The sequence below is a fragment of the Coregonus lavaretus genome (genome assembly GCF_964263955.1).
Source record: "Coregonus lavaretus genome assembly, chromosome: 30".
Classification (NCBI taxonomy): domain Eukaryota; kingdom Metazoa; phylum Chordata; class Actinopteri; order Salmoniformes; family Salmonidae; genus Coregonus; species Coregonus lavaretus.
In genome coordinates this window covers 36,221,191-36,247,200 of record NC_140017.1, presented here as the reverse complement: position 1 = coordinate 36,247,200, position 26,010 = coordinate 36,221,191, and the positions used below count along the sequence as shown (strand labels likewise).

General features: G+C 53.1%; 1 protein-coding gene across 3 annotated transcripts in view; it reads right to left on the bottom strand.

Moving 5' to 3' along the window:
• The window catches only part of st14a (ST14 transmembrane serine protease matriptase a), a 48,292-nt gene extending 23,275 nt beyond the window's left edge, over nt 1–25,017 (bottom strand). For 2 of the 3 annotated variants that reach the window (XR_014610281.1, XM_084147786.1), the window contains exons 1-3: nt 24,630–25,003; nt 11,883–12,042; nt 2,904–3,034 (exon numbers count right to left, since the gene is read on the bottom strand). Coding sequence is in view for 1 of the 3 variants with exons in the window: in XM_084147786.1 (XP_084003912.1) it covers nt 2,904–3,034; nt 11,883–12,042; nt 24,630–24,677 (339 nt within the window). In the remaining 2 variants the exon portion in view is untranslated. Of the gene's footprint in view, nt 1–2,903; nt 3,035–11,882; nt 12,043–24,629 lie in introns of all 3 variants that reach the window. The other variant, XR_014610280.1, reaches the window with a different exon arrangement.
• Nucleotides 25,018–26,010: the final 993 nt, after the last annotated feature.

Genomic DNA, 26,010 nt, shown 5'->3' with positions numbered 1-26,010 from the left:
CACTGTAAAGGGGATAGGCCATTTGGGACTCCAACAGTATTCCAGTATGAAAGAAGAGCCATGTCTGAATACCCATAATACTTGTGTTCTAAATAGTAGGCCTTTCGGGTACGCGAAAATATACAGTTTTATAGTATGTTAAATTTCTAAAAATGTAGTCTGCTTTAAATGCCAGGATGTCATCCTCATTACAGCTCTTCATCCAGTAGAATTAGATGCATACTTCTGAGGAAGAGAAGAGTCTTTCCAGACTTACTGTGTACTGATTATCAGCTCATAATGTGATAAGGGGACACCCTCTACCCCTCCCCTTCCACACTCTACCCCTCCCCTTCCACACTCTACCCCTCCCCTTCCACACTCTACCCCTCCCCTTCCACACTCTACCCCTCCCCTTCCAAATGAATGGCGGGAATCAATGCTATTGTGCAGTAGATGACGTATTCTCAGTAGGAGGAGCCTAGTATGTTGATATTTGTTGCTTACTGCATTTGATTTTACTAAACAGTTTGTTGTAAAATCAGGGATGGGCAACTCCAGTCCTCAGGGGCCTGGTTGCGACCTGCTGCTCTCCTATAAACAACCAATCATGGTTTTCAGTTAGGAATGCAACTAGCTTAAGGTGTGTTAGTTATAGGGCTGGGGGAAAAGTGTGACACCAATCAGGTGCCCCAGGACTGGAGTTGCCCATACAGTGGCTTGCGAAAGTATTCATCCCCCCTTGGCATTTTCCCTATTTTGTTGCCTTACAACCTGGAATTAAAATTGTTTTTTGGGGGGGGATTTGTATTACATTTTACATTTACGTCATTTAGCAGACGCTCTTATCCAGAGCGACTTACAAATTGGTGCATTCACCTTATGATAGCCAGTGGGACAACCACTTTATAATTTGTATTTTTTCTAATTTTTTATAGTATATGTTTAACAATAGTATATGTTAACATTTTTTTTTTCTTCTCAATATATACATTTACATTACATTTACATTTTAGTCATTTAGCAGACGCTCTTATCCAGAGCGACTTACAGTTAGTGAGTGCATACATTATTTTTTTCATACTGGCCCCCCATGGGAATCGAACCCACAACCCTGGCATTGAAAACGCCATCCCTGCCGGCCAAACCCTCCCCTAACTTGGACGACGCTGGGCCAAGTGTGCGCCGCCCCATGTCTCCCGGTCGCGGCCGGCTACAACAGAGCCTGGATTCGAACCAGGATCTCTAGTGGCACAGTTAGCACTGCGATGCAGTGCCTTAGACCACTGCGCCACTCGGATATAATATATATATATATATATATATATATATACACATATTTTTTTATATTTTTTTTCATTTTTTATTTCGGGGTGGAGTAGGGGTGGGGTAGAAGGATTACTTTTATCATTTGATTTACCCAACATGCCTACCACTTTGAAGAGGCAAAATATTTTTTCTTGTGAAACAAACAAGAAATAAGACAAAAGAAACTGAACTTGAGCGTGCATAACTATTCACCCCCCCAAAGTCAATACTTTGTAGAGCCACCTTTTGCAGAAATTACAGCTGCAAGTCTCTTGGTGTATGTCTCTACAAGCTTGGCACATCTAGCCACTGGGATTTTTGCCTATTCTTCAAGGCAAAACCGCTCCAACTCCTTCATGTTGGATGGGTTCCGCTGGTGTACAGCAATCTTTAAGTCATACCACAGATTCTCAATTGGATTGAGGTCTGGGCTTTAACTAGGCCATTCCAAGACATTTAAATGTTTCCCCTTAAACCATTCAAGTGTTGCTTTAGCAGTATGCTTAGGTTCATTGTCCTGCTGAAAGGTGAACCTCCGTCCCAGTCTCAAATCTCTGGAAGACAGAAACAGGTTTCCCTCAAGAATTTCCCTGTATTTAGCGCCATCCATCATTCCTTCAATTCTGACCAGTTTCATAGCGTTTTTCCTTGATGGCCAAAATGCTCACTTTTACTCTCATCTGACCAGAGTACCCTTTTCCATATGTTTGGCGAGTCTCCCACATGCATTTTGGCGAACACCAAACATGTTTGCTTATTTTTTTCTTTAAGCAATGGCTTTTTTCTGGACACTCTTCTGTAAAGCCCAGCTCTGTGGAGTGTCCGGCTTAAAGTGGTCCTATGGACAGATACTCCAATCTCCGCTGTGGAGCTTTGCAGCTCCTTCAGGGTTATCTTTGGTCTCTTTGTTGCCGCTCTGATGAATGCCCTCCTTGCCTGGTCCGTGAGTTTTGGTGGGCAGCCCACTCTTGGCAGGTTTGTTGTGGTGCCATATTCTTTCAATTTTTTAATAATGGATTTAAAATGGTGCTCCTTGGGATGTTCAAAGTTTCAGATATTATTTTATAACCCAACCCTGATCTGTACTTCTCCACAACTTTGTCCCTGACCTGTTTGGAGAGCTCCTTGGTCTTCATGGTGCCGCTTGCTTGGTGGTGCCCCTTGCTTAGTGGTTTTGCAGACTCTGGGGCCTTTCAGAACAGGTGTATATATACTGAGATCATGTGACACTTAAATAAAGTCCACCTGTGTGCAATCTAACTAATTATGTGACTTCTGAAGGTAATTGGTTGCACCAGATGTTATTTAGGGGCTTCATAGCAAAGGGGGTGAATACATATGCACGCACCACTTTTCCGTTATTTATTTTTTTATAATGTTTTGAAACAAGTTATTTTCTTCATTTCACCTCACCAAGTTGGACTGTTGTGTGTATGTCCATTACATAAAATCCAAATAAAAATCAATTTAAATTACAGTTTGTAATGCAACAAAATAGGAAAAACGCCAAGGGGGATGAATACTTTTGCAAGGCACTGTACCTGTTCTAAATAGTATGCAGTTTGAGTAAGTAGAAGGCAAGACAGATTTCAGACACGGCCAAGGTGTTTTCTGACCTGTTTGACGACCTGTTCGGCCAGTGCTCTGTACTCAGTGCTGTTGGAGTCTTCATAGGTATCCTCAAACACCTGGTTAGTGATCTTCATAGAACCGCTGTACATCTTTCTGATACGCGTATCCTTACGATCTACACGGAGTCATCAAGAAAGACAGAGAAACAGTCATTAACCAGCTATTCCTAATGGTTTCAAAACTATTTATATAAAATTACAAGCTGTTCTGTGGATGGAGTAGAGCCTCCTGACCCTGTGGCCTGACCAGGACAAACTCTGGGCCCTAGGAAACGGGTTTATCTGGCAGAGCAGAAAGGAGGTAGGGAGGGATAGTTGAAGAAATTGTTAGGGAGGGGTAGAGAGGGGAAGGGAGGGGTAGAGAGGGGAAGGGAGGGGTAGAGAGGGGAAGGGAGGGGTAGAGAGCGGAAGGGAGGGGTAGAGAGGGGAAGGGAGGGGTAGAGAGCGGAAGGGAGGGGTAGAGAGGGGAAGAGAGGGGTAGAGAGCGGAAGGGAGGGGTAGAGAGGGGTAGAGAGCGGAAGGGAGGGGTAGAGAGCGGAAGGGAGGGGTAGAGAGGGGAAGGGAGGGGTAGAGAGCGGAAGGGAGGGGTAGAGAGCGGAAGGGAGGGGTAGAGAGCGGAAGGGAGGGGTAGAGAGCGGAAGGGAGGGGTAGAGAGGGGAAGGGAGGGGTAGAGAGGGGAAGGGAGGGGTAGAGAGCGGAAGGGAGGGGTAGAGAGCGGAAGGGAGGGGTAGAGAGGGGTAGAGAGCGGAAGGGAGGGGTAGAGAGCGGAAGGGAGGGGTAGAGAGGGGAAGGGAGGGGTAGAGAGGGGAAGGGAGGGGTAGAGAGCGGAAGGGAGGGGTAGAGAGCGGAAGGGAGGGGTAGAGAGCGGAAGGGAGGGGTAGAGAGCGGAAGGGAGGGGTAGAGAGCGGAAGGGAGGGGTAGAGAGGGGAAGGGAGGGGTAGAGAGTGGAAGGGAGGGGTAGAGAGCGGAAGGGAGGGGTAGAGAGGGGAAGAGAGGGGTAGAGAGCGGAAGGGAGGGGTAGAGAGGGGTAGAGAGGGGAAGGGAGGGGTAGAGAGGGGAAGGGAGGGGTAGAGAGAGCGGAAGGGAGGGGTAGAGAGCGGAAGGGAGGGGTAGAGAGCGGAAGGGAGGGGTAGAGAGCGGAAGGGAGGGGTAGAGAGGGGAAGGGAGGGGTAGAGAGCGGAAGGGAGGGGTAGAGAGCGGAAGGGAGGGGTAGAGAGGGGAAGGGAAGGGAGGGGTAGAGAGCTGAAGGGAGGGGTAGAGAGCGGAAGGGAGGGGTAGAGAGCGGAAGGGAGGGGTAGAGAGGGGAAGGGAGGGGTAGAGAGCGGAAGGGAGGGGTAGAGAGGGGAAGGGAGGGGTAGAGAGGGGAAGGGAGGGGTAGAGACGGGAAGGGAGGGGTAGAGAGGGGAGGGGAAGGGAGGGGTAGAGAGGGGAAGGGAGGGGTAGAGAGCGGAAGGGAGGGGTAGAGAGGGGAAGGGAGGGGTAGAGAGCGGAAGGGAGGGGTAGAGAGGGGAAGGGAGGGGTAGAGAGCGGAAGGGAGGGGTAGAGAGCGGAAGGGAGGGGTAGAGAGCGGAAGGGAGGGGTAGAGAGCGGAAGGGAGGGGTAGAGAGCGGAAGGGAGGGGTAGAGAGCGGAAGGGAGGGGTAGAGAGGGGAAGGGAGGGGTAGAGAGGGGAAGGGAGGGGTAGAGAGGGGAAGGGAAGGGAAGGGAGGGGTAGAGAGGGGAAGGGAGGGGTAGAGAGGGGAGGGGAAGGGAGGGGTAGAGAGGGGAGGGGAAGGGAGGGGTAGAGAGGGGAGGGGAAGGGAGGGGTAGAGAGGGGAGGGGAAGGGAGGGGTAGAGAGCGGAGGGGAAGGGAGGGGTAGAGAGGGGAAGGGAGGGGTAGAGACGGGAAGGGAGGGGTAGAGAGGGGAAGGGAGGGGTAGAGAGGGGAAGGGAGGGGTAGAGAGGGGAAGGGAAGGGAAGGGAGGGGTAGAGAGGGGAAGGGAGGGGTAGAGAGGGGAGGGGAAGGGAGGGGTAGAGAGGGGAGGGGAAGAGAGGGGTAGAGAGGGGAGGGGAAGGGAGGGGTAGAGAGGGGAGGGGAAGGGAGGGGTAGAGAGCGGAGGGGAAGGGAGGGGTAGAGAGGGGAAGGGAGGGGTAGAGAGGGGAAGGGAGGGGTAGAGAGTGGAAGGGAGGGGTAGAGAGCGGAAGGGAGGGGTAGAGAGGGGAAGAGAGGGGTAGAGAGCGGAAGGGAGGGGTAGAGAGGGGAAGGGAGGGGTAGAGAGGGGTAGAGAGCGGAAGGGAGGGGTAGAGAGCGGAAGGGAGGGGTAGAGAGGGGAGGGGAAGGGAGGGGTAGAGAGCGGAAGGGAGGGGTAGAGAGCGGAGGGGAAGGGAGGGGTAGAGAGGGGAAGGGAGGGGTAGAGAGGGGTAGAGAGCGGAAGGGAGGGGTAGAGAGGGGAAGGGAGGGGTAGAGAGCGGAAGGGAGGGGTAGAGAGCGGAAGGGAGGGGTAGAGAGGGGTAGAGAGCGGAAGGGAGGGGTAGAGAGCGGAAGGGAGGGGTAGAGAGGGGAAGGGAGGGGTAGAGAGGGGAAGGGAGGGGTAGAGAGGGGAAGGGAGGGGTAGAGAGCGGAAGGGAGGGGTAGAGAGCGGAAGGGAGGGGTAGAGAGGGGTAGAGAGCGGAAGGGAGGGGTAGAGAGCGGAAGGGAGGGGTAGAGAGGGGAAGGGAGGGGTAGAGAGGGGAAGAGAGGGGAAGGGAGGGGTAGAGAGGGGAAGGGAGGGGTAGAGAGGGGAAGGGAGGGGTAGAGAGCGGAAGGGAGGGGTAGAGAGGGGAAGGGAGGGGAAGGGAGGGGTAGAGAGCGGAAGGGAGGGGTAGAGAGGGGAAGGGAGGGGTAGAGAGGGGAAGGGAGGGGTAGAGAGGGGAAGGGAGGGGAAGGGAGGGGTAGAGAGGGGAAGGGAGGGGTAGAGAGGGGTAGGGAAGGGAAGGGAGGGGTAGAGAGGGGAAGGGAGGGGTAGAGAGGGGAAGGGAGGGGTAGAGAGCGGAAGGGAGGGGTAGAGAGCGGAAGGCAGGTGAGGGGTAGAGAGCGGAAGGCAGGTGAGGGGGTAAATGCATCCGCATGCTTCCCAGAGATAAAAGTTCAGTAAAGTTCGTTTTTGGACTTCGGTGAGGGTTTTTCGGCTGATCTGGCACAATAACCTTTTTCTGGAGGTAAGCCGAAGTTCGGAGCTGAAGTCTACGCCCCTTAGTCGGTGATTGGTCAACAGTAGGGATTCTTCAATAAAGTCTGTAATTCAACGAGAGACGACTCGTTTTCATGCACATTGTTTCACTTCAGAAACACTGAACCAAACATCTTAGTTAGATGTAAAATTGTGCGACTACGATCTCCTCAGCAAAAACGTCAAAATGAATGACAGATTCCTTGAGTTATCTTAGATTCATTCTGACTATTTTGAGGAACTGGCTACGGCGTCACAAAATGGACAAACAGTACTATTGAATCTTTTTTCTTGTTTTTCAAGGAAAGGTCTATTAAGGGAGTGTGGAGCAGACTGGTTGGGTTCGCCGAGGTCGGCTAGGCGCCAGTAGAACTGAAGCATGCTGACGCCTACTCATCAGAGAGGAGAAGAGAGAGGGTAGGGCTACTCACAGTGGAAGAGAGGGAGAGGAGAGGGTAGGGCTACTCACAGTGGAAGAGAGGGAGAGGAGAGGGTAGGGCTACTCACAGTGGAAGAGCGGGAGAGGAGAAGAGAGGGTAGGGCTACTCACAGTGGAAGAGAGGGAGAGGAGAAGAGAGGGTAGGGCTACTCACAGTGGAAGAGGGGGAGAGGAGAGGGTAGGGCTACTCACAGTGGAAGAGGGGGAGAGGAGAAGAGAGGGTAGGGCTACTCACAGTGGAAGAGCGGGAGAGGAGAAGAGAGGGTAGGGCTACTCACAGTGGAAGAGAGGGAGAGGAGAAGAGAGGGTAGGGCTACTCACAGTGGAAGAGAGGGAGAGGAGAAGAGAGGGTAGGGCTACTCACAGTGGAAGAGAGGGAGAGGAGAAGAGGGGGTAGGGCTACTCACAGTGGAAGAGCGGGAGAGGAGAGGGTAGGGCTACTCACAGTGGAAGAGAGGGGGAGGAGAAGAGAGGGTAGGGCTACTCACAGTGGAAGAGAGGGAGAGGAGAGGAGAGGGTAGGGCTACTCACAGTGGAAGAGAGGGAGAGGAGAAGAGAGGGTAGGGCTACTCACAGTGGAAGAGAGGGAGAGGAGAAGAGAGGGTAGGGCTACTCACAGTGGAAGAGAGGGAGAGGAGAAGAGGGGGTAGGGCTACTCACAGTGGAAGAGCGGGAGAGGAGAGGGTAGGGCTACTCACAGTGGAAGAGAGGGAGAGGAGAAGAGGGGGTAGGGCTACTCACAGTGGAAGAGCGGGAGAGGAGAGGGTAGGGCTACTCACAGTGGAAGAGAGGGGGAGGAGAAGAGAGGGTAGGGCTACTCACAGTGGAAGAGAGGGAGAGGAGAGGGTAGGGCTACTCACAGTGGAAGAGAGGGGGAGGAGAAGAGAGGGTAGGGCTACTCACAGTGGAAGAGCGGGGGAGGAGAGGAGAGGGTAGGGCTACTCACAGTGGAAGAGGGAGAGGGGAGGGTAGGGCTACTCACAGTGGAACAGAGGGAGAAGAGAGGGTAGGGCTACTCACAGTGGAAGAGAGGGAGAGGAGAGGGTAGGGCTACTCACAGTGGAAGAGAGGGAGAGGAGAAGAGGGGGTAGGGCTACTCACAGTGGAAGAGAGGGAGAGGAGAGGGTAGGTCTACTCACAGTGGAAGAGAGGTAGAGGAGGGGGTAGGGCTACTCACAGTGGAAGAGAGGGAGAGGAGAAGAGGGGGTAGGGCTACTCACAGTGGAAGAGAGGGAGAGGAGAAGAGGGGGTAGGGCTACTCACAGTGGAAGAGAGGGAGAGGAGAGGGTAGGGCTACTCACAGTGGAAGAGAGGTAGAGGAGGGGGTAGGGCTACTCACAGTGGAAGAGAGGGAGAGGAGAAGAGGGGGTAGGGCTACTCACAGTGGAAGAGAGGGAGAGGAGAAGAGGGGGTAGGGCTACTCACAGTGGAAGAGAGGGAGAGGAGAGGGTAGGTCTACTCACAGTGGAAGAGAGGGGGAGGAGAAGAGAGGGTAGGGCTACTCACAGTGGAAGAGAGGGAGAGGAGAAGAGGGGGTAGGGCTACTCACAGTGGAAGAGCGGGAGAGGAGAGGGTAGGGCTACTCACAGTGGAAGAGAGGGGGAGGAGAAGAGAGGGTAGGGCTACTCACAGTGGAAGAGAGGGAGAGGAGAAGAGGGGGTAGGGCTACTCACAGTGGAAGAGAGGGAGAGGAGAGGGTAGGGCTACTCACAGTGGAAGAGAGGGAGAGGAGAGGAGAGGGTAGGGCTACTCACAGTGGAAGAGAGGGAGAGGAGAGGAGAGGGTAGGGCTACTCACAGTGGAAGAGAGGGAGAGGAGAAGAGGGGGTAGGGCTACTCACAGTGGAAGAGCGGGAGAGGAGAGGGTAGGGCTACTCACAGTGGAAGAGAGGGGGAGGAGAAGAGAGGGTAGGGCTACTCACAGTGGAAGAGCGGGAGAGGAGAGGGTAGGGCTACTCACAGTGGAAGAGAGGGAGAGGAGAGGGTAGGGCTACTCACAGTGGAAGAGAGGGAGAGGAGAGGGTAGGGCTACTCACAGTGGAAGAGAGGGGGAGGAGAGGAGAGGGTAGGGCTACTCACAGTGGAAGAGAGGGAGAGGAGAGGGTAGGGCTACTCACAGTGGAAGAGAGGGGGAGGAGAAGAGAGGGTAGGGCTACTCACAGTGGAAGAGCGGGGGAGGAGAGGAGAGGGTAGGGCTACTCACAGTGGAAGAGGGAGAGGGGAGGGTAGGGCTACTCACAGTGGAACAGAGGGAGAAGAGAGGGTAGGGCTACTCACAGTGGAAGAGAGGGAGAGGAGAGGGTAGGGCTACTCACAGTGGAACAGAGGGAGAAGAGGGGGTAGGGCTACTCACAGTGGAAGAGAGGGAGAGGAGAGGAGAGGGTAGGGCTATTCACAGTGGAAGAGGGGGAGAGGAGAAGAGAGGGTAGGGCTACTCACAGTGGAAGAGAGGTAGAGGAGAGGGTAGGGCTACTCACAGTGGAAGAGAGGGGGAGGAGAAGAGAGGGTAGGGCTACTCACAGTGGAAGAGAGGGAGAGGAGAAGAGAGGGTAGGGCTACTCACAGTGGAAGAGCGGGGGAGGAGAGGAGAGGGTAGGGCTACTCACAGTGGAAGAGGGAGAGGGGAGGGTAGGGCTACTCACAGTGGAACAGAGGGAGAAGAGAGGGTAGGGCTACTCACAGTGGAAGAGAGGGAGAGGAGAGGGTAGGGCTACTCACAGTGGAAGAGAGGGAGAAGAGAGGGTAGGGCTACTCACAGTGGAAGAGCGGGAGAGGAGAGGGTAGGGCTACTCACAGTGGAAGAGCGGGAGAGGAGAGGGTAGGGCTACTCACAGTGGAAGAGCGGGAGAGGAGAGGGTAGGGCTACTCACAGTGGAAGAGAGGGAGAGGAGAGGGTAGGGTAGGGCTACTCACAGTGGAAGAGAGGGAGAGGAGAAGAGAGGGTAGGGCTACTCACAGTGGAAGAGCGGGAGAGGAGAAGAGAGGGTAGGGCTACTCACAGTGGAAGAGGGGGAGAGGAGAAGAGAGGGTAGGGCTACTCACAGTGGAAGAGAGGGAGAGGAGAAGAGAGGGTAGGGCTACTCACAGTGGAAGAGAGGGAGAGGAGAAGAGAGGGTAGGGCTACTCACAGTGGAAGAGAGGGAGAGGAGAGGGTAGGGCTACTCACAGTGGAAGAGAGGGAGAGGAGAGGAGAGGGGGTAGGGCTACTCACAGTGGAAGAGCGGGGGAGGAGAAGAGGGGGTAGGGCTACTCACAGTGGAAGAGAGGGAGAGGAGAGGGTAGGGCTACTCACAGTGGAAGAGGGAGAGGGGATGGTAGGGCTTCTCACAGTGGAAGAGCGGGGGAAGAGAAGAGGGGGTAGGGCTACTCACAGTGGAAGAGAGGGAGAGGAGAAGAGGGGGTAGGGCTACTCACAGTGGAAGAGAGGTAGAGGAGAAGAGGGTAGGGCTACTCACAGTGGAAGAGCGGGAGAGGAGAAGAGAGGGTAGGGCTAATCACAGTGGAAGAGCGGGAGAGGAGAAGAGAGGGTAGGGCTACTCACAGTGGAAGAGAGGGGGAGGAGAAGAGAGGGTAGGGCTACTCACAGTGGAAGAGAGGGAGAGGAGAAGAGAGGGTAGGGCTACTCACAGTGGAAGAGAGGGGGAGGAGAAGAGAGGGTAGGGCTACTCACAGTGGAAGAGAGGGAGAGGAGAGGAGAGGGTAGGGCTACTCACAGTGGAAGAGAGGTAGAGGAGAGGGTAGGGCTACTCACAGTGGAAGAGGGAGAGGGGAGGGTAGGGCTACTCACAGTGGAAGAGAGGGGGAGGAGAGGGTAGGGCTACTCACAGTGGAAGAGAGGGAGAGGAGAGGAGAGGGTAGGGCTACTCACAGTGGAAGAGCGGGAGAGGAGAGGGTAGGGCTACTCACAGTGGAAGAGAGGGAGAGGAGAAGAGAGGGTAGGGCTACTCACAGTGGAAGAGAGGGAGAGGAGAAGAGAGGGTAGGGCTACTCACAGTGGAAGAGAGGGAGAGGAGAAGAGAGGGTAGGGCTACTCACAGTGGAAGAGAGGGAGAGGAGAAGAGAGGAGGTAGGGCTACTCACAGTGGAAGAGAGGGAGAGGAGAAGAGAGGGTAGGGCTATTCACAGTGGAAGAGGGAGAGGGGAGGGTAGGGCTACTCACAGTGGAAGAGGGAGAGGGGAGGGTAGGGCTACTCACAGTGGAAGAGAGGGAGAGGAGAAGAGAGGGTAGGGCTACTCACAGTGGAAGAGAGGGAGAGGAGAAGAGAGGGTAGGGCTACTCACAGTGGAAGAGGGGGAGAGGAGAGGGTAGGGCTACTCACAGTGGAAGAGGGGGAGAGGAGAGGGTAGGGCTACTCACAGTGGAAGAGAGGGAGAGGAGAAGAGAGGGTAGGGCTACTCACAGTGGAAGAGAGGGAGAGGAGAAGAGAGGGTAGGGCTACTCACAGTGGAAGAGGGGGAGAGGAGAGGGTAGGGCTACTCACAGTGGAAGAGAGGGAGAGGAGAGGGTAGGGCTACTCACAGTGGAAGAGAGGGAGAGGAGAGGGTAGGGCTACTCACAGTGGAAGAGAGGGAGAGGAGAGGAGAGGGTAGGGCTACTCACAGTGGAAGAGGGGGAGAGGAGAGGGTAGGGCTACTCACAGTGGAAGAGAGGGAGAGGAGAAGAGAGGGTAGGGCTACTCACAGTGGAAGAGAGGGAGAGGAGAGGGTAGGGCTACTCACAGTGGAAGAGAGGGAGAGGAGAGGAGAGGGTAGGGCTACTCACAGTGGAAGAGAGGGAGAGGAGAGGGTAGGGCTACTCACAGTGGAAGAGAGGGAGAGGAGAAGAGAGGGTAGGGCTACTCACAGTGGAAGAGAGGGAGAGGAGAAGAGAGGGTAGGGCTACTCACAGTGGAAGAGAGGGAGAAGAGAGGGTAGGGCTACTCACAGTGGAAGAGAGGGAGAAGAGAGGGTAGGGCTACTCACAGTGGAAGAGCGGGAGAGGAGAGGGTAGGGCTACTCACAGTGGAAGAGAGGGAGAGGAGAAGAGAGGGTAGGGCTATTCACAGTGGAAGAGAGGGAGAGGAGAAGAGAGGGTAGGGCTACTCACAGTGGAAGAGAGGGAGAGGAGAGGGTAGGGCTACTCACAGTGGAAGAGAGGGAGAGGAGAAGAGAGGGTAGGGCTACTCACAGTGGAAGAGAGGGAGAGGAGAAGAGAGGGTAGGGCTACTCACAGTGGAAGAGAGGGAGAGGAGAAGAGAGGGTAGGGCTACTCACAGTGGAAGAGAGGGAGAGGAGAAGAGAGGGTAGGGCTACTCACAGTGGAAGAGAGGGAGAGGAGAAGAGAGGGTAGGGCTACTCACAGTGGAAGTGCCAGACCAGTAGGCCAGTCATGAGGGCGATGACAGCAGCGAAGATAACGATGCCGATCACAGCCCCGACTCTCCCCGGTCCTTTCTTCTTCTCTAACTTCTTACTGTCGGCTGCTGGGAGGAACGTAACAGCCTGGTCCCAGTCCCTGTCCTGAGAGAGACGTAAGACACTGTTACACCGACAAGATGCCATGTAGATATTAGGAGACCTTGAAACTAGTCTTAAAAAGTTTGACAGCCTTGAGACTTCAATTGTATAAATCCAAAAACAAAGACCTATTGCACATTGCTTTTGAATGTATTGGCAAAGCTTTACAATGACGCATTGGTGATACCTCCTCTCAGTTTAGTTTCTTCTAAAAGGAAGGAGTCTCACTCACTCAGAGGCCAGTAGGTGTGTTTCAGGAATGTGACCACTTTGTTGTGACCTATCACTGACTGACTGTATACTGTACCGGACACATGTTAGGAGGAACCAGTAGGACAGTAATGTGACTGAACCGCAGTGTGAGGCTAATATATCTACACTATTATGGAAATATATGCAACAAAATGGAGCATTCTGAATGACGTTTTATGTTTTCACCAGTAGCAAATTATTAGGATAATTAATCAAAACTATGTTGTTTAAAAGCAAGGAAAAATATTTATACTAACTCTGGTCCATTTGAATGAATGGGTGCCGTGCATGCTGAGTAAGTGAGAGAGTGTGAGAGAGAGAGAGAGAAGCCAGAGGGGGTGGGGAGGGAGAAGAGGGAGAGAGAGAGAGAGAGAGAGAGAGAGAGAGAGAGAGAGAAGCCAGAGTGGGTGGGGAGGGAGAAGAGGGAGAGAGAGAGAGAGAGAGAGAGAGAGAGAGAGTGTGAGAGAGAGAGAGAAGCCAGAGGGGGTGGGGAGGGAGAAGAGGGAGAGAGAGAGAGAGAGAGAGTGTGAGAGAGAGAGAGAGAAGCCAGAGGGGGTGGGGAGGGAGAAGAGAGAGAGAGAGAAGCCAGAGTGGGTGGGGAGGGAGAAGAGGGAGAGAGAGAGAGAGAGAGAGAGAGAGAGAGAGAGAGAGAAGCCAGAGTGGGTGGGGAGGGAGAAGAGGGAGAGAGAGAGAGAGAGAGAGAGAGAGAGAGAGAGTGTGAGAGAGAGAGAGAAGCCAGAGGGGGTGGGGAGGGAGAAGAGGGAGAGAGAGAGAGAGAGAGAGTGTGAGAGAGAGAGAGAGAAGCCAGAGGGGGTGGGGAGGGAGAAGAGAGAGAGAGAGAAGCCAGAGTGGGTGGGGAGGGAGAAGAGGGAGAGAGAGAGAGAAGCCAGAGTGGGTGGGGAGGAACAGTTTCACTGAGTTAAATGTTGTCAAACCTGCTAGGAGGGAGTAGGGAGGCAGGCAGGCTGCTAGGAGGGAGAAGGGAGGCAGGCAGGCTGCTAGGGGGGAGCAGACAGGCAGGCAGGCTGCTAGGGGGGAGCAGACAGGCAGGCAGGCTGCTAGGGGGGAGCAGACAGGCAGGCAGGCTGCTAGGGGGGAGCAGACAGGCAGGCAGGCTGCTAGGGGGGAGCAGACAGGCAGGCAGGCTGCTAGGGGGGAGCAGACAGGCAGGCAGGCTGCTAGGGGGGAGCAGGCAGGCAGGCAGGCTGCTAGGGGGGAGTAGGGAGGCAGGCAGGCTGCTAGGGGGGAGCAGGCAGGCTGCTAGGGGGGAGTAGGAAGGCAGGCAGGCTGCTAGGGGGGAGTAGGGAGGCAGGCAGGCTGCTAGGGGGGAGTAGGAAGGCAGGCAGGCTGCTAGGGGGGAGTAGGAAGGCAGGCAGGCTGCTAGGGGGGAGCAGGAAGGCTGCTAGGGGGGAGCAGACAGGCAGGCAGGCTGCTAGGGGGGAGCAGGCAGGCTGCTAGGGGGGAGCAGACAGGCAGGCAGGCTGCTAGGGGGGAGCAGACAGGCAGGCAGGCTGCTAGGGGGGAGCAGGCAGGCTGCTAGGGGGGAGCAGACAGGCAGGCAGGCTGCTAGGGGGGAGCAGGCAGGCTGCTAGGGGGGAGCAGACAGGCAGGCAGGCTGCTAGGGGGGAGCAGGAAGGCTGCTAGGGGGGAGCAGACAGGCAGGCAGGCTGCTAGGGGGGAGCAGACAGGCAGGCAGGCTGCTAGGGGGGAGCAGGGAGGCAGGCAGGCTGCTAGGGGGGAGTAGGGAGGCAGGCAGGCTGCTAGGGGGGAGCAGGCAGGCTGCTAGGGGGGAGTAGGAAGGCAGGCAGGCTGCTAGGGGGGAGTAGGGAGGCAGGCAGGCTGCTAGGGGGGAGTAGGAAGGCAGGCAGGCTGCTAGGGGGGAGTAGGAAGGCAGGCAGGCTGCTAGGGGGGAGCAGGCAGGCTGCTAGGGGGGAGCAGACAGGCAGGCAGGCTGCTAGGGGGGAGCAGGCAGGCTGCTAGGGGGGAGCAGACAGGCAGGCAGGCTGCTAGGGGGGAGCAGACAGGCAGGCAGGCTGCTAGGGGGGAGCAGGCAGGCTGCTAGGGGGGAGCAGACAGGCAGGCAGGCTGCTAGGGGGGAGCAGGCAGGCTGCTAGGGGGGAGCAGACAGGCAGGCAGGCTGCTAGGGGGGAGCAGGAAGGCTGCTAGGGGGGAGCAGACAGGCAGGCAGGCTGCTAGGGGGGAGCAGGCAGGCAGGCAGGCTGCTAGGGGGGAGCAGGCAGGCAGGCAGGCTGCTAGGAGGGAGTAGGGAGGCAGGCAGGCTGCTAGGGGGGAGTAGGGAGGCAGGCAGGCTGCTAGGGGTGAGTAGGAAGGCTGCTAGGGGGGAGTAGGAAGGCAGGCTGCTAGGGGGGAGTAGGCAGGCAGGCAGGCTGCTAGGGGGGAGTAGGCAGGTAGGCAGGCTGCTAGGGGGGAGTAGGAAGGCAGGCAGGCTGCTAGGGGGGAGCAGGCAGGCAGGCAGGCTGCTAGGGGGGAGTAGGCAGGTAGGCAGGCTGCTAGGGGGGAGCAGGCAGGCTGCTAGGGGGGAGTAGGCAGGCTGCTAGGGGGGAGTAGGCAGGCAGGCAGGCTGCTAGGGGGGAGCAGGCAGGCAGGCAGGCTGCTAGGGGGGAGTAGGCAGGCAGGCAGGCTGCTAGGGGGGAGCAGGCAGGCAGGCAGGCTGCTAGGGGGGAGTAGGCAGGTAGGCAGGCTGCTAGGGGGGAGTAGGAAGGCAGGCAGGCTGCTAGGGGGGAGTAGGAAGGCAGGCTGCTAGGGGGGAGTAGGCAGGCAGGCAGGCTGCTAGGGGGGAGTAGGCAGGTAGGCAGGCTGCTAGGGGGGAGTAGGAAGGCAGGCAGGCTGCTAGGGGGGAGCAGGCAGGCAGGCAGGCTGCTAGGGGGGAGTAGGCAGGTAGGCAGGCTGCTAGGGGGGAGCAGGCAGGCTGCTAGGGGGGAGTAGGCAGGCTGCTAGGGGGGAGTAGGCAGGCAGGCAGGCTGCTAGGGGGGAGCAGGCAGGCAGGCAGGCTGCTAGGGGGGAGTAGGCAGGCAGGCAGGCTGCTAGGGGGGAGCAGGCAGGCAGGCAGGCTGCTAGGGGGGAGTAGGCAGGTAGGCAGGCTGCTAGGGGGGAGTAGGAAGGCAGGCAGGCTGCTAGGGGGGAGTAGGAAGGCAGGCTGCTAGGGGGGAGTAGGCAGGCAGGCAGGCTGCTAGGGGGGAGTAGGCAGGCAGGCAGGCTGCTAGGGGGGAGTAGGCAGGTAGGCAGGCTGCTAGGGAGGAGTAGGAAGGCAGGCAGGCTGCTAGGGGGGAGTAGGAAGGCAGGCTGCTAGGGGGGAGTAGGCAGGCAGGCAGGCTGCTAGGGGGGAGTAGGCAGGTAGGCAGGCTGCTAGGGGGGAGCAGACAGGCAGGCAGGCTGCTAGGGGGGAGTAGGAAGGTAGGCAGGCTGCTAGGGGGGAGCAGGAGGGCAGGCAGGCAGGCTGCTAGGGGGGAGCAGACAAGCAGGCAGGCTGCTAGGGGGGAGTAGGGAGGTAGGCAGGCTGCTAGGGGGGAGCAGGAGGGCAGGCAGGCAGGCTGCTAGGGGGGAGCAGACAAGCAGGCAGGCTGCTAGGGGGGAGTAGGGAGGTAGGCAGGCTGCTAGGGGGGAGCAGACAGGCAGGCAGGCTGCTAGGGGGGAGTAGGGAGGTAGGCAGGCTGCTAGGGGGGAGCAGACAGGCAGGCAGGCTGCTAGGGGGGAGCAGACAGGCAGGCAGGCTGCTAGGGGGGAGTAGGCAGGCAGGCAGGCAGGCTGCTAGGGGGGAGTAGGCAGGCAGGCAGGCTGCTAGGGGGGAGCAGACAGGCAGGCAGGCTGCTAGGGGGGAGCAGACAGGCAGGCAGGCTGCTAGGGGGGAGCAGACAGGCAGGCAGGCTGCTAGGGGGGAGCAGACAGGCAGGCAGGCTGCTAGGGGGGAGCAGACAGGTAGGCAGGCTGCTAGGGGGGAGCAGACAGGCAGGCAGGCTGCTAGGGGGGAGTAGGAAGGCAGGCTGCTAGGGGGGAGTAGGAAGGTAGGCAGGCTGCTAGGGGGGAGCAGACAGGCAGGCAGGCTGCTAGGGGGGAGCAGACAGGCAGGCAGGCTGCTAGGGGGGAGTAGGCAGGCAGGCAGCTAGGGGGGAGCAGGCAGGCAGGCAGGCTGCTAGGGGGGAGTAGGAAGGCAGGCTGCTAGGGGGGAGTAGGAAGGTAGGCAGGCTGCTAGGGGGGAGCAGACAGGCAGGCAGGCTGCTAGGGGGGAGCAGACAGGCAGGCAGGCTGCTAGGGGGGAGCAGACAGGTAGGCAGGCTGCTAGGGGGGAGCAGACAGGCAGGCAGGCTGCTAGGGGGGAGTAGGAAGGCAGGCTGCTAGGGGGGAGTAGGAAGGTAGGCAGGCTGCTAGGGGGGAGCAGACAGGCAGGCAGGCTGCTAGGGGGGAGCAGACAGGCAGGCAGGCTGCTAGGGGGGAGTAGGCAGGCAGGCAGCTAGGGGGGAGCAGGCAGGCAGGCAGGCTGCTAGGGGGGAGTAGGAAGGCAGGCTGCTAGGGGGGAGTAGGAAGGTAGGCAGGCTGCTAGGGGGGAGCAGACAGGCAGGCAGGCTGCTAGGGGGGAGCAGACAGGCAGGCAGGCTGCTAGGGGGGAGTAGGCAGGCAGGCAGCTAGGGGGGAGCAGGCAGGCAGGCAGGCTGCTAGGGGGGAGCAGGCAGGCAGGCAGGCTGCTAGGGGGGAGCAGACAGGCAGGCAGGCTGCTAGGGGGGAGCAGACAGGCAGGCAGGCTGCTAGGGGGGAGCAGACAGGCAGGCAGGCTGCTAGGGGGGAGCAGACAGGCAGGCAGGCTGCTAGGGGGGAGCAGACAGGCAGGCAGGCTGCTAGGGGGGAGCAGACAGGCAGGCAGGCTGCTAGGGGGGAGCAGACAGGTAGGCAGGCTGCTAGGGGGGAGCAGACAGGTAGGCAGGCTGCTAGGGGGGAGCAGACAGGCAGGCAGGCTGCTAGGGGGGAGTAGGGAGGCAGGCAGGCTGCTAGGGGGGAGTAGGAAGGCAGGCAGGCTGCTAGGGGGGAGTAGGGAGGCAGGCAGGCTGCTAGGGGGGAGCAGGCAGGCAGGAAGGCTGCTAGGGGGGAGCAGGCAGGCTGCTAGGGGGGAGCAGACAGGCAGGCAGGCTGCTAGAGGGGAGCAGACAGGCAGGCAGGCTGCTAGGGGGGAGCAGACAGGCAGGCAGGCTGCTAGAAGGGAGCAGGCAGGCAGGCTGGCTGCTAGGGGGGAGAAGGGAGGCTGCTAGGGGTGCGAGGTCTAGAGTAATCACTCGGTCAAATAACTCACTTCAGATAGAAGGTTTTTGAGTTTTGTTGGTTCTTTGCTTATTCTATGACTATGGAAAACTATTACGTAAAGTAACAAAGCTCTATTTTGGGACTCAGCAACACTGTATAACCTAAAGCAGGCCTGTTCCATTGGTTTATAGCCAACAGCAATAACACCTCTAGTGATGCAACACCCAACCTGACTGACTACAAACACCCACAATGCTCTCTGTGCCAAGACCTCTGCTGTTGGCTCAGACCTGAACACTACAACACTTACGCGTCATGACTTAGCCAATAATATTCTCCCTGTGTGTTTGTCATAAGTTCTCTCTGATCCTGAGGAGCAGGTGGGTCATTCCACCTCAAAAAGCACAAGAAAGAAGATTGACACCCACCATCTCAGATTTTTTAAATAGTTTCTGTAGTTAGAAACATAAACTTAGCATTCCTGAAACATAATTTGATCTGAGAAATTAAGCTAATTGATTGCACTCAAATTGGCAATGTTAATGGCCAAGGATTCATATCATCTTCAATAAATATAGTACCTAAAATCCGATTTGGAACATAATTCTTCCTAACAATGAACAGGACATGAGGAGAGGAATCCAATCCAATGATCAGAAGCCACCCACACACCAATCCCAACAACCAGTATTGCTTCTCCATAATGTAATGTATTCCCTGTAAATCTGGTGATGTTTTCTTTTACCCTGTTCAGAGAAATTAGCCAGTGTTCCTCTGTAGCTCAAATTGGTAGAGCATGGCGCTTGTAACGCCAGGGTAGTGGGTTCGATCCCCGGGACCACCCGGGACCACCCATACGTAAAAATGTATGCACACATGACTGTAAGTCGCTTTGGATAAAAGCGTCTGCTAAATGGCATATTATTATTATAAATTGCTTGCATTATTTACCATAAATGTGTATGAAAGTACCAGGTTTTGCCCACTAGATGCCGCTGTTCCTGCTACTTCTATCTATTTTGCTGGTGGGAAAAACATGGTACTTTCACACTAATTTATGGTAAATAATGAAAGAGACTTCAAATGGCTAATTTCTCTAAACAGGGGAAAAAAATAAAAATCACCAGAATCACAGGAAATACATTACAAAGGATGAAGAAAGCAATACTCCAGGCCGCAGCTCCATACTACTTGTCAGACAGAGAACCGATACTGTATACTGGTTGTTGCGGTGGGAATGGCGTGTGCCGGGTCCGTGGGTGGCTTTTGGTAATTTTATTGGATTCCTCAATGGCAGGAAGAAGTTTGGTCTTAATCAGATGTTGGGTCCTATATTTGTTGAATATTATGTGAATCCTATAAATTAAAAAAAAAGGGCCAATTTCGATGAAATCTATTAGATTAATTTCTCAGAGATCAAATTAAATATAAACTAAATAATGTTTCAGGAATGCTAATCTTATCTGTTTCTAACTACATAAACTATTTCAGAACAATTTGAGATGGTGGCTGTCATGGCTTGCTGAAATGACATGGAATGACCCAGGTATGAATTACACTGAACAAAAATATAAAAACGCAAAATGCAACAATTTCAAAGAATTTACTGAGTTACAGTTCATATATGGAAATCAGTCAATTTAAATAAATTCATTATGCCCGAATCTATCGATTTCACATGACTGGGAATACGGATGTGCATCTGTTGGTCACAGATACCGTAAAAAAAAAAATGTAGGGGTGTGGATCAGAAAACCAGTCAGTGTGACCACCATTTGCCTCATGCAGCGCGACACATCTCCTTCGTATAGAGTTGATCAGGCTGTTGATTGTGGCCTGTGGAATGTTGTCCCATTCCTCTTCAACGGCTGTGCGAAGTAGCAGGATATTGGCTGGAACACGCTGTCGTACACGATCCAGAGCATCCCAAACATGCTCAATGGGTGACATATCTGGTGAGTATGCAGGCCATGGAAGAACTGGGACATTTTCAGCTTCCAGGAATTGTGTACAGATCCTTTCAACATGGGGCTGTGCATTATCATGCTGAAACATGAGGTGATGGCGGCGGATGAATGGCACGACAATGGGACTCAAATTGCCATAGATAAAATGCAATTGTGTTCGTTGTCCGTAGCTTATGCCTGTCCATACCATAACCCCACTGCCACCATGGAGCACTCTGCTGATGGCAACGTTGTGAACAAACAGCTCACCCACACAATGCTATATACGCCGTCTGCCATCTGCCCGGTACAGTTGAAACCGGGATTCATCCATGAAGAGCACACTTTTCCAGCATGCCAGTGGCCATCGAAGGTGAGCATTTGCCCATTGAAGTTGGTTATGACGCCTAACTGCAATCAGTTCAAGACCCTGATAAGGACAACGAGCACGCAGATGAGCTTTCCTGAGACGGTTTCTGACAGTTTGTGCAGAAATTCTTCGGTTGTGCAAACCCACAGTTTCATCATCTGTCCGGGTGGCTGGTCTCAGACGATCCCACAGGTGAAGAAGCTGGATGTGGAGATCCTGGGCTGGCGTGGTTACACGTTGGTCTGGGGAGATCCTGGGCTGGCGTGGTTACACGTTGGTCTGGGGAGGTCCTGGGCTGGCGTGGTTACACATGGTTGGCGGTTGTGAGGCCGGTTGGACGTACTGCCAAATTCTCTAAAAACGACGTTAGTAGAGAAATTAACATTAAATTCTCTGGCAACAGCTTTAGGGGGCATTCCTGCAGTAAGCATGCCCATTGCACGCTCCCTCAAAACTTGAGACATCTGTGGCATTGTGTTGTGACAAAACTGCACATTTTAGAGTGGCCTTTTATTGTCCCCAGCACAAGGTGCACCTGTGTAATGATCATGCTGTTTAATCAGCTTCTTGATATGCCACACCTGTCAGGTGGATGGATTATCTTGACGAAGGAGAAATGCTCACTAACAGGGATGTAAACAAATTTGTGCACAAAATGTGCGAGAAATAAGCTTTTTGTGCATCTGGAACATTTCTGGGATATTTTATTTCAGCTCATGAAACCAACACTTTACATGTTGCGTTTATATATATATATTTTTTCGGTATAGATTACAACATCACTACTCCGAAGGGATTTAAAATGTTCAACTGATGTTTTGCCTTTAAGTGTAAGTCACACCCTCTCCATGTACTTCACAGTAATAATCGTTGAATAGTGCGGTTGAATGTATCCATGACAACCCCGGTCTGTCAACTGAAAAACCTTGTCTTGCCGACAGTGTTTACTGAATGTAGAATGTGTAGAAACATTTCTGTTGGGAGAATGGACTACTCCCATTTTGGCAGCTAGAGCCCTGTCGACTAAGCATGTCAGTCAATCAAAATGGATTCTTCGTCTGTCTGTTTGGAGGACGGTTCCTGGGAACATGTCGTGACAGGACAATCGGATCGGTGCATCACCGTGTTGTGGTTTCTGATTGGTTAATTCCACTCCCACTCTTTTCCACAGCATTTAACCAGAGCTAAATTTAGGTCCAAGAGTTTTTCCTGACCGTGTAAGCTATAACTAGGGCCCGGAGTTTGTAACAATAGTAGCTATACTGCATCACATACCTTTTAGTCACTACAGCTCAATCTGTACAGACTCTTCATATTGACATGCCATTAATCAGTCTTCAGACCAACGGCTAGCCTGAAACAACCCCACTACTCAGCCGCTGCCTTTTAACAAGAGATTGATGTGATGGAATCCTGTCTTTAGCTCAGAGAACATTACAGTGAGAGACCCACGGCTTGGGTCAGTGTAGCCTTCAGGCATGTGATTCCCTTACCACTGTACAGGCAAGGAGAGACCCCCTCACTCTAGCCTTCAGGCATGTGATTCCCTTACCACTGTATAGGCAAGGAGAGACCCCCTCACTCTAGCCTTCAGGCATGTGATTCCCTTACCACTGTACAGGCAAGGAGAGACCCCCTCACTCTAGCCTTCAGGCATGTGATTCCCTTACCACTGTACAGGCAAGGAGAGACCCCCTCACTCTAGCCTTCAGGCATGTGATTCCCTTACCACTGTATAGGCAAGGAGAGACCCCCTCACTCTAGCCTTCAGGCATGTGATTCCCTTACCACTGTATAGGCAAGGTGAGACCCCCTCACTCTAGCTTTTCTGCCCCCCCCCAAAAAAAAATAGTTTACCTTTTATTGGTTTCATTTTCAATGAACAATGTTGGTGCCCGATTGCTTGGAAGACAGCAGTGAATGCATGGGACTGATGATAGGATCATCTATCAGATATCTCTTTAGGTTACGAGCAGACCAGGGCCATAACGCCAATTTACAAAGCAAAATCAATGATCAGGCTGGCTTTATCAGCCCAATAAATGATCAGGCTGGCTTTATCAGGCTGGCTTTATCAGGTCAATGAATGATCAAGCTGGCTTTATCAGGCCAATAAATGATCAGGCTGGCTTTATCAGGCCAATGAATGATCAGGCTGGCTTTATCAGCCCAATAAATGATCAGGCCGGCTTTATCAGGCTGGCTTTATCAGGCCAATGAATGATCAGGCTGGCTTTATCAGCCCAATAAATGATCAGGCTGGCTTTATCAGGCTGGCTTTATCAGGTCAATGAATGATCAGGCTGGCTTTATCAGGCTGGCTTTATCAGGCCAATGAATGATCAGGCTGGCTTTATCAGCCCAATAAATGATCAGGCTGGCTTTATCAGGCTGGCTTTATCAGGTCAATGAATGATCAGGCTGGCTTTATCAGGCTGGCTTTATCAGGCCAATAAATGATCAGGCTGGCTTTATCAGCCCAATAAATGATCAGGCTGGCTTTATCAGGCTGGCTTTATCAGGCCAATGAATGATCAGGCTGGCTTTATCAGGCTGGCTTTATCAGCCCAATAAATGATCAGGCTGGCTTTATCAGGCCAATAAATGATCAGGCTGGCTTTATAATAATATGCCATTTAGCAGACGCTTTTATCCAAAGCGACTTACAGTCATGTGTGCATACATTTTTGCATATCAGGCCAATTAATGATCAGGCTGGCTTTATCAGGCCAATAAATGATCAGGCTAGCTTTATCAGGCTGGCTTAATCAGGCTAATTAATCATCAGGCTGGCTTTATCAGGCTAATTAATCATCAGGCTGGCTTTATCAGGCTAATTAATCATCAGGCTGGCTTTATCAGGCTAATGCGAAGCTGTACAGTAGATGCAATTGCACTATCAATTAAAGTATTTGATCATTATGTTGTGTGACTAAGATGCCACCATCACCAGTTTCCTAATGCTTTAGGACATCAATTTTTTTTTTTTTTTATTTAATCTTTATTTAACCAGGTAAGCCAGTTGAGAACAAGTTCTCATTTACAACTGCGACCTGGCCAAGATAAAGCAAAGCAGTGCAATAACAACAACACAGAGTTACATATGGGGTAAAACAAAACATGAAGTCAAAAATACAACAGAAAATATATATACCGTGTGTGCAAATGTAGCAAGTTATGGAGGTAAGGCAATAAATAGGCTATAGTGCAAAATAATTACAATTAGTATTAACACTGGAATGCTAGATGTGCAAGAGATTATGTGCAAATAGAGATACTGGGGTGCAAAAGAGCAAAATAAATAACAATATAGGGATGAGGTAGTTGGGTGGGCTAATTTCAGATGGGCTGTGTACAGGTGCAGTGATCGGTAAGGTAAGGTGCTCTGACAACTGACGCTTAAAGTTAGTGAGGGAGATAAGAGTCTCCAGCTTCAGAGGTTTCTGCAATTCGTTCCAGTCATTGGCAGCAGAGAACTGGAAGGAATGGCGGCCAAAGGAGGTGTTGGCTTTGGGGATGACCAGTGAGATATACCTGCTGGAACGCAGACTACGGGTGGGTGCTGCTATGGTGACCAATGAGCTAAGATAAGGCGGGGATTTGCCTAGCAGTGATTTATAGATGGCATGGAGCCAGTGGGTTTGACAACGAACATGTACACAAAAATGTATGCACGCATGACTGTAAGTCGCTTTGGATAAAAGCGTCTGCTAAGTGGCATATTATTATTATTATTATGTAGTGAGGACCAGTCAACAAGAGCGTACAGGTCACAGTGGTGGGTAGTATATGGGGCTTTGGAGACAAAACGGATGGCACTGTGATAGACTACATCCAATTTGCTGAGTAGAGTGTTGGAGGCTATTTTGTAAATTACATCGCCGAAGTCAAGCATCGGTAGGATAGTCAGTTTTACGAGGGCATGTTTGGCAGCATGAGTGAAGGAGGCTTTGTTGCGAAATAGGAAACCGATTCTAGATTTAACTTTGGATTGGAGATTCTTAATGTGAGTCTGGAAGGAGAGTTTACAGTCTAACCAGACACCTAGGTATTTGTAGTTGTCCACATACTCTAGGTCAGACCCGTCGAGAGTAGTGATTCTAGTCGGGTGGGCGGGTGCCAGCAGCGTTCGGTTGAAGAGCATGCATTTAGTTTTACTAGTGTTTAAGAGCAGTTGGAGGCTACTGAAGGAGTGTTGTATGGCATTGAAGCTCGTTTGGAGGTTTGTTAACACAGTGTCCAATGAAGGGCCAGATGTATACAAAATGGTGTCGTCTGCGTAGAGGTGGATCTGAGAGTCACCAGGACATGAATGTTAATATGGTCCTCTGTAGCTCAGCTGGTAGAGCACGGCGCTTGTAACGCCAAGGTAGTGGGTTCGATCCCCGGGACCACCCATACACAAAAATGTATGCACGCATGACTGTAAGTCGCTTTGGATAAAAGCGTCTGCTAAATGGCATATTATATTATTATATATGAGTGTTGGCACTTCCTGACTGTAGGTGTGGCTGATGAAAACGTCAATAAACAGACCAGCTTGGGCAGCTCTCTAGACATCAAGTTCTGATAGATAGTTTACCGCTACTATCTAACAAATGAATGACAAACATAATAGAAGCTTAATTGTGACAGGTGCACTATGGTCTCTAATCAAACAAGCTATTTGTCCACACACACACACACACACACACACACACACACACACACACACACATATGTATTAGACATAAAGACATCAAAATAAACACCAGAGGAAGAAAAGGTCATACCGGGCCCTTATTGGGTGTGTATCTCATTCCAGAGTCCATGTAGTCCATAGTGGCTGGCGACCCGAGAAGCCTGTCTGTTCCTGCTTCCAGTCGGCTAACTACCCCTCAGGTAAATTCCAAGGGGAGGGAGTGTAAAATAGGCCTTTCGTCTTCAACGGAGTCCTGCGGCCTCCACGAACACAGGTGATCCACAAACAAGCACAAAACAAACAACCACTGCAACCGAAAGAAGACGGTTAAGGAAACCAATTTCAATACAATCAATATGAAATCAGAGTATTTCCTTTGCAGCAAATCACACTTTTAGTAATGTAGTGTCCTCCGAGAATGTTCCCAAATGCCCCTATCGCGGAGATCTGAGGCGTATTCATTACGCCGTTTCGGTTGCAAAACGTTTCTTAAACGGGAGAAAACGTAACGAAACGGGGAGTGACCTACCTGAATTTGTCCAATAGAAACTCTCGTTTTAGTTGCAAAACAACTGTTTGGATTTTTTATATTACACACCTGTTGTCTACTTCCTGCATACAGGTTTTCCGGAGCTTCGGGTTTCAGGGCGTGTTTCTGTTTGAGCGATACTCACCCCTGGCCTCCTGCATGAAGGTGGTGGCGGAGCGGACATTACAACCAGGAGGGAAACAGAATTTATAGGACACAACCAGGAGGGAAACAGAATTTATAGGACACAACCAGGAGGGAAACAGAATTTATAGGACACAACCAGGAGGGAACAGAGTTTATAGGACACAACCAGGAGGGAACAGAGTTTATAGGACACAACCAGGAGGGACACAGAGTTTATAGGACACAACCAGGAGGGAACAGAGTTTATAGGACACAACCAGGAGGAGACAGAGTTTATAGGACACAACCAGGAGGAGACAGTTTATACGACACTTATCGCCAGATATAGAGAATAAAGCCGTGACTGAACGTAATAGCTCATATCTAGATCAACGAATTCGCTTTACATTAAGAGTTCGAGAACCTGACAATGTTTGAAATATGGGTCACAGGTGTAACCGAACAGGTACCACAGGTTTCTGTTGCGGCGGTAGCCAAAGGCCGGCAGGTGGCGATAGGGCTTTGGGCTGTTGTGGTGTGTTTTTTTTTTTCGATTTGAGATAAGGGTAGGCTGATAAACATGGCATATTCAATTACATTTTAATATCTCAGATGTAGAATGTAGCCTTTAACCAATTTTTCTTGGGATTGTTGATTGAATTCAGTATCTATGTTGAACTATTGTTAGCGCCAGGACGGTGGAGTCACGTTGCGGTATCCCGTCACGCTCAGCGGGGCTACGTAGACCCACAGGTTTCTGTTACAGGAAATACATACAGGTAGATAATAGAACCCCAATAAAGAGACAGGAAGCACC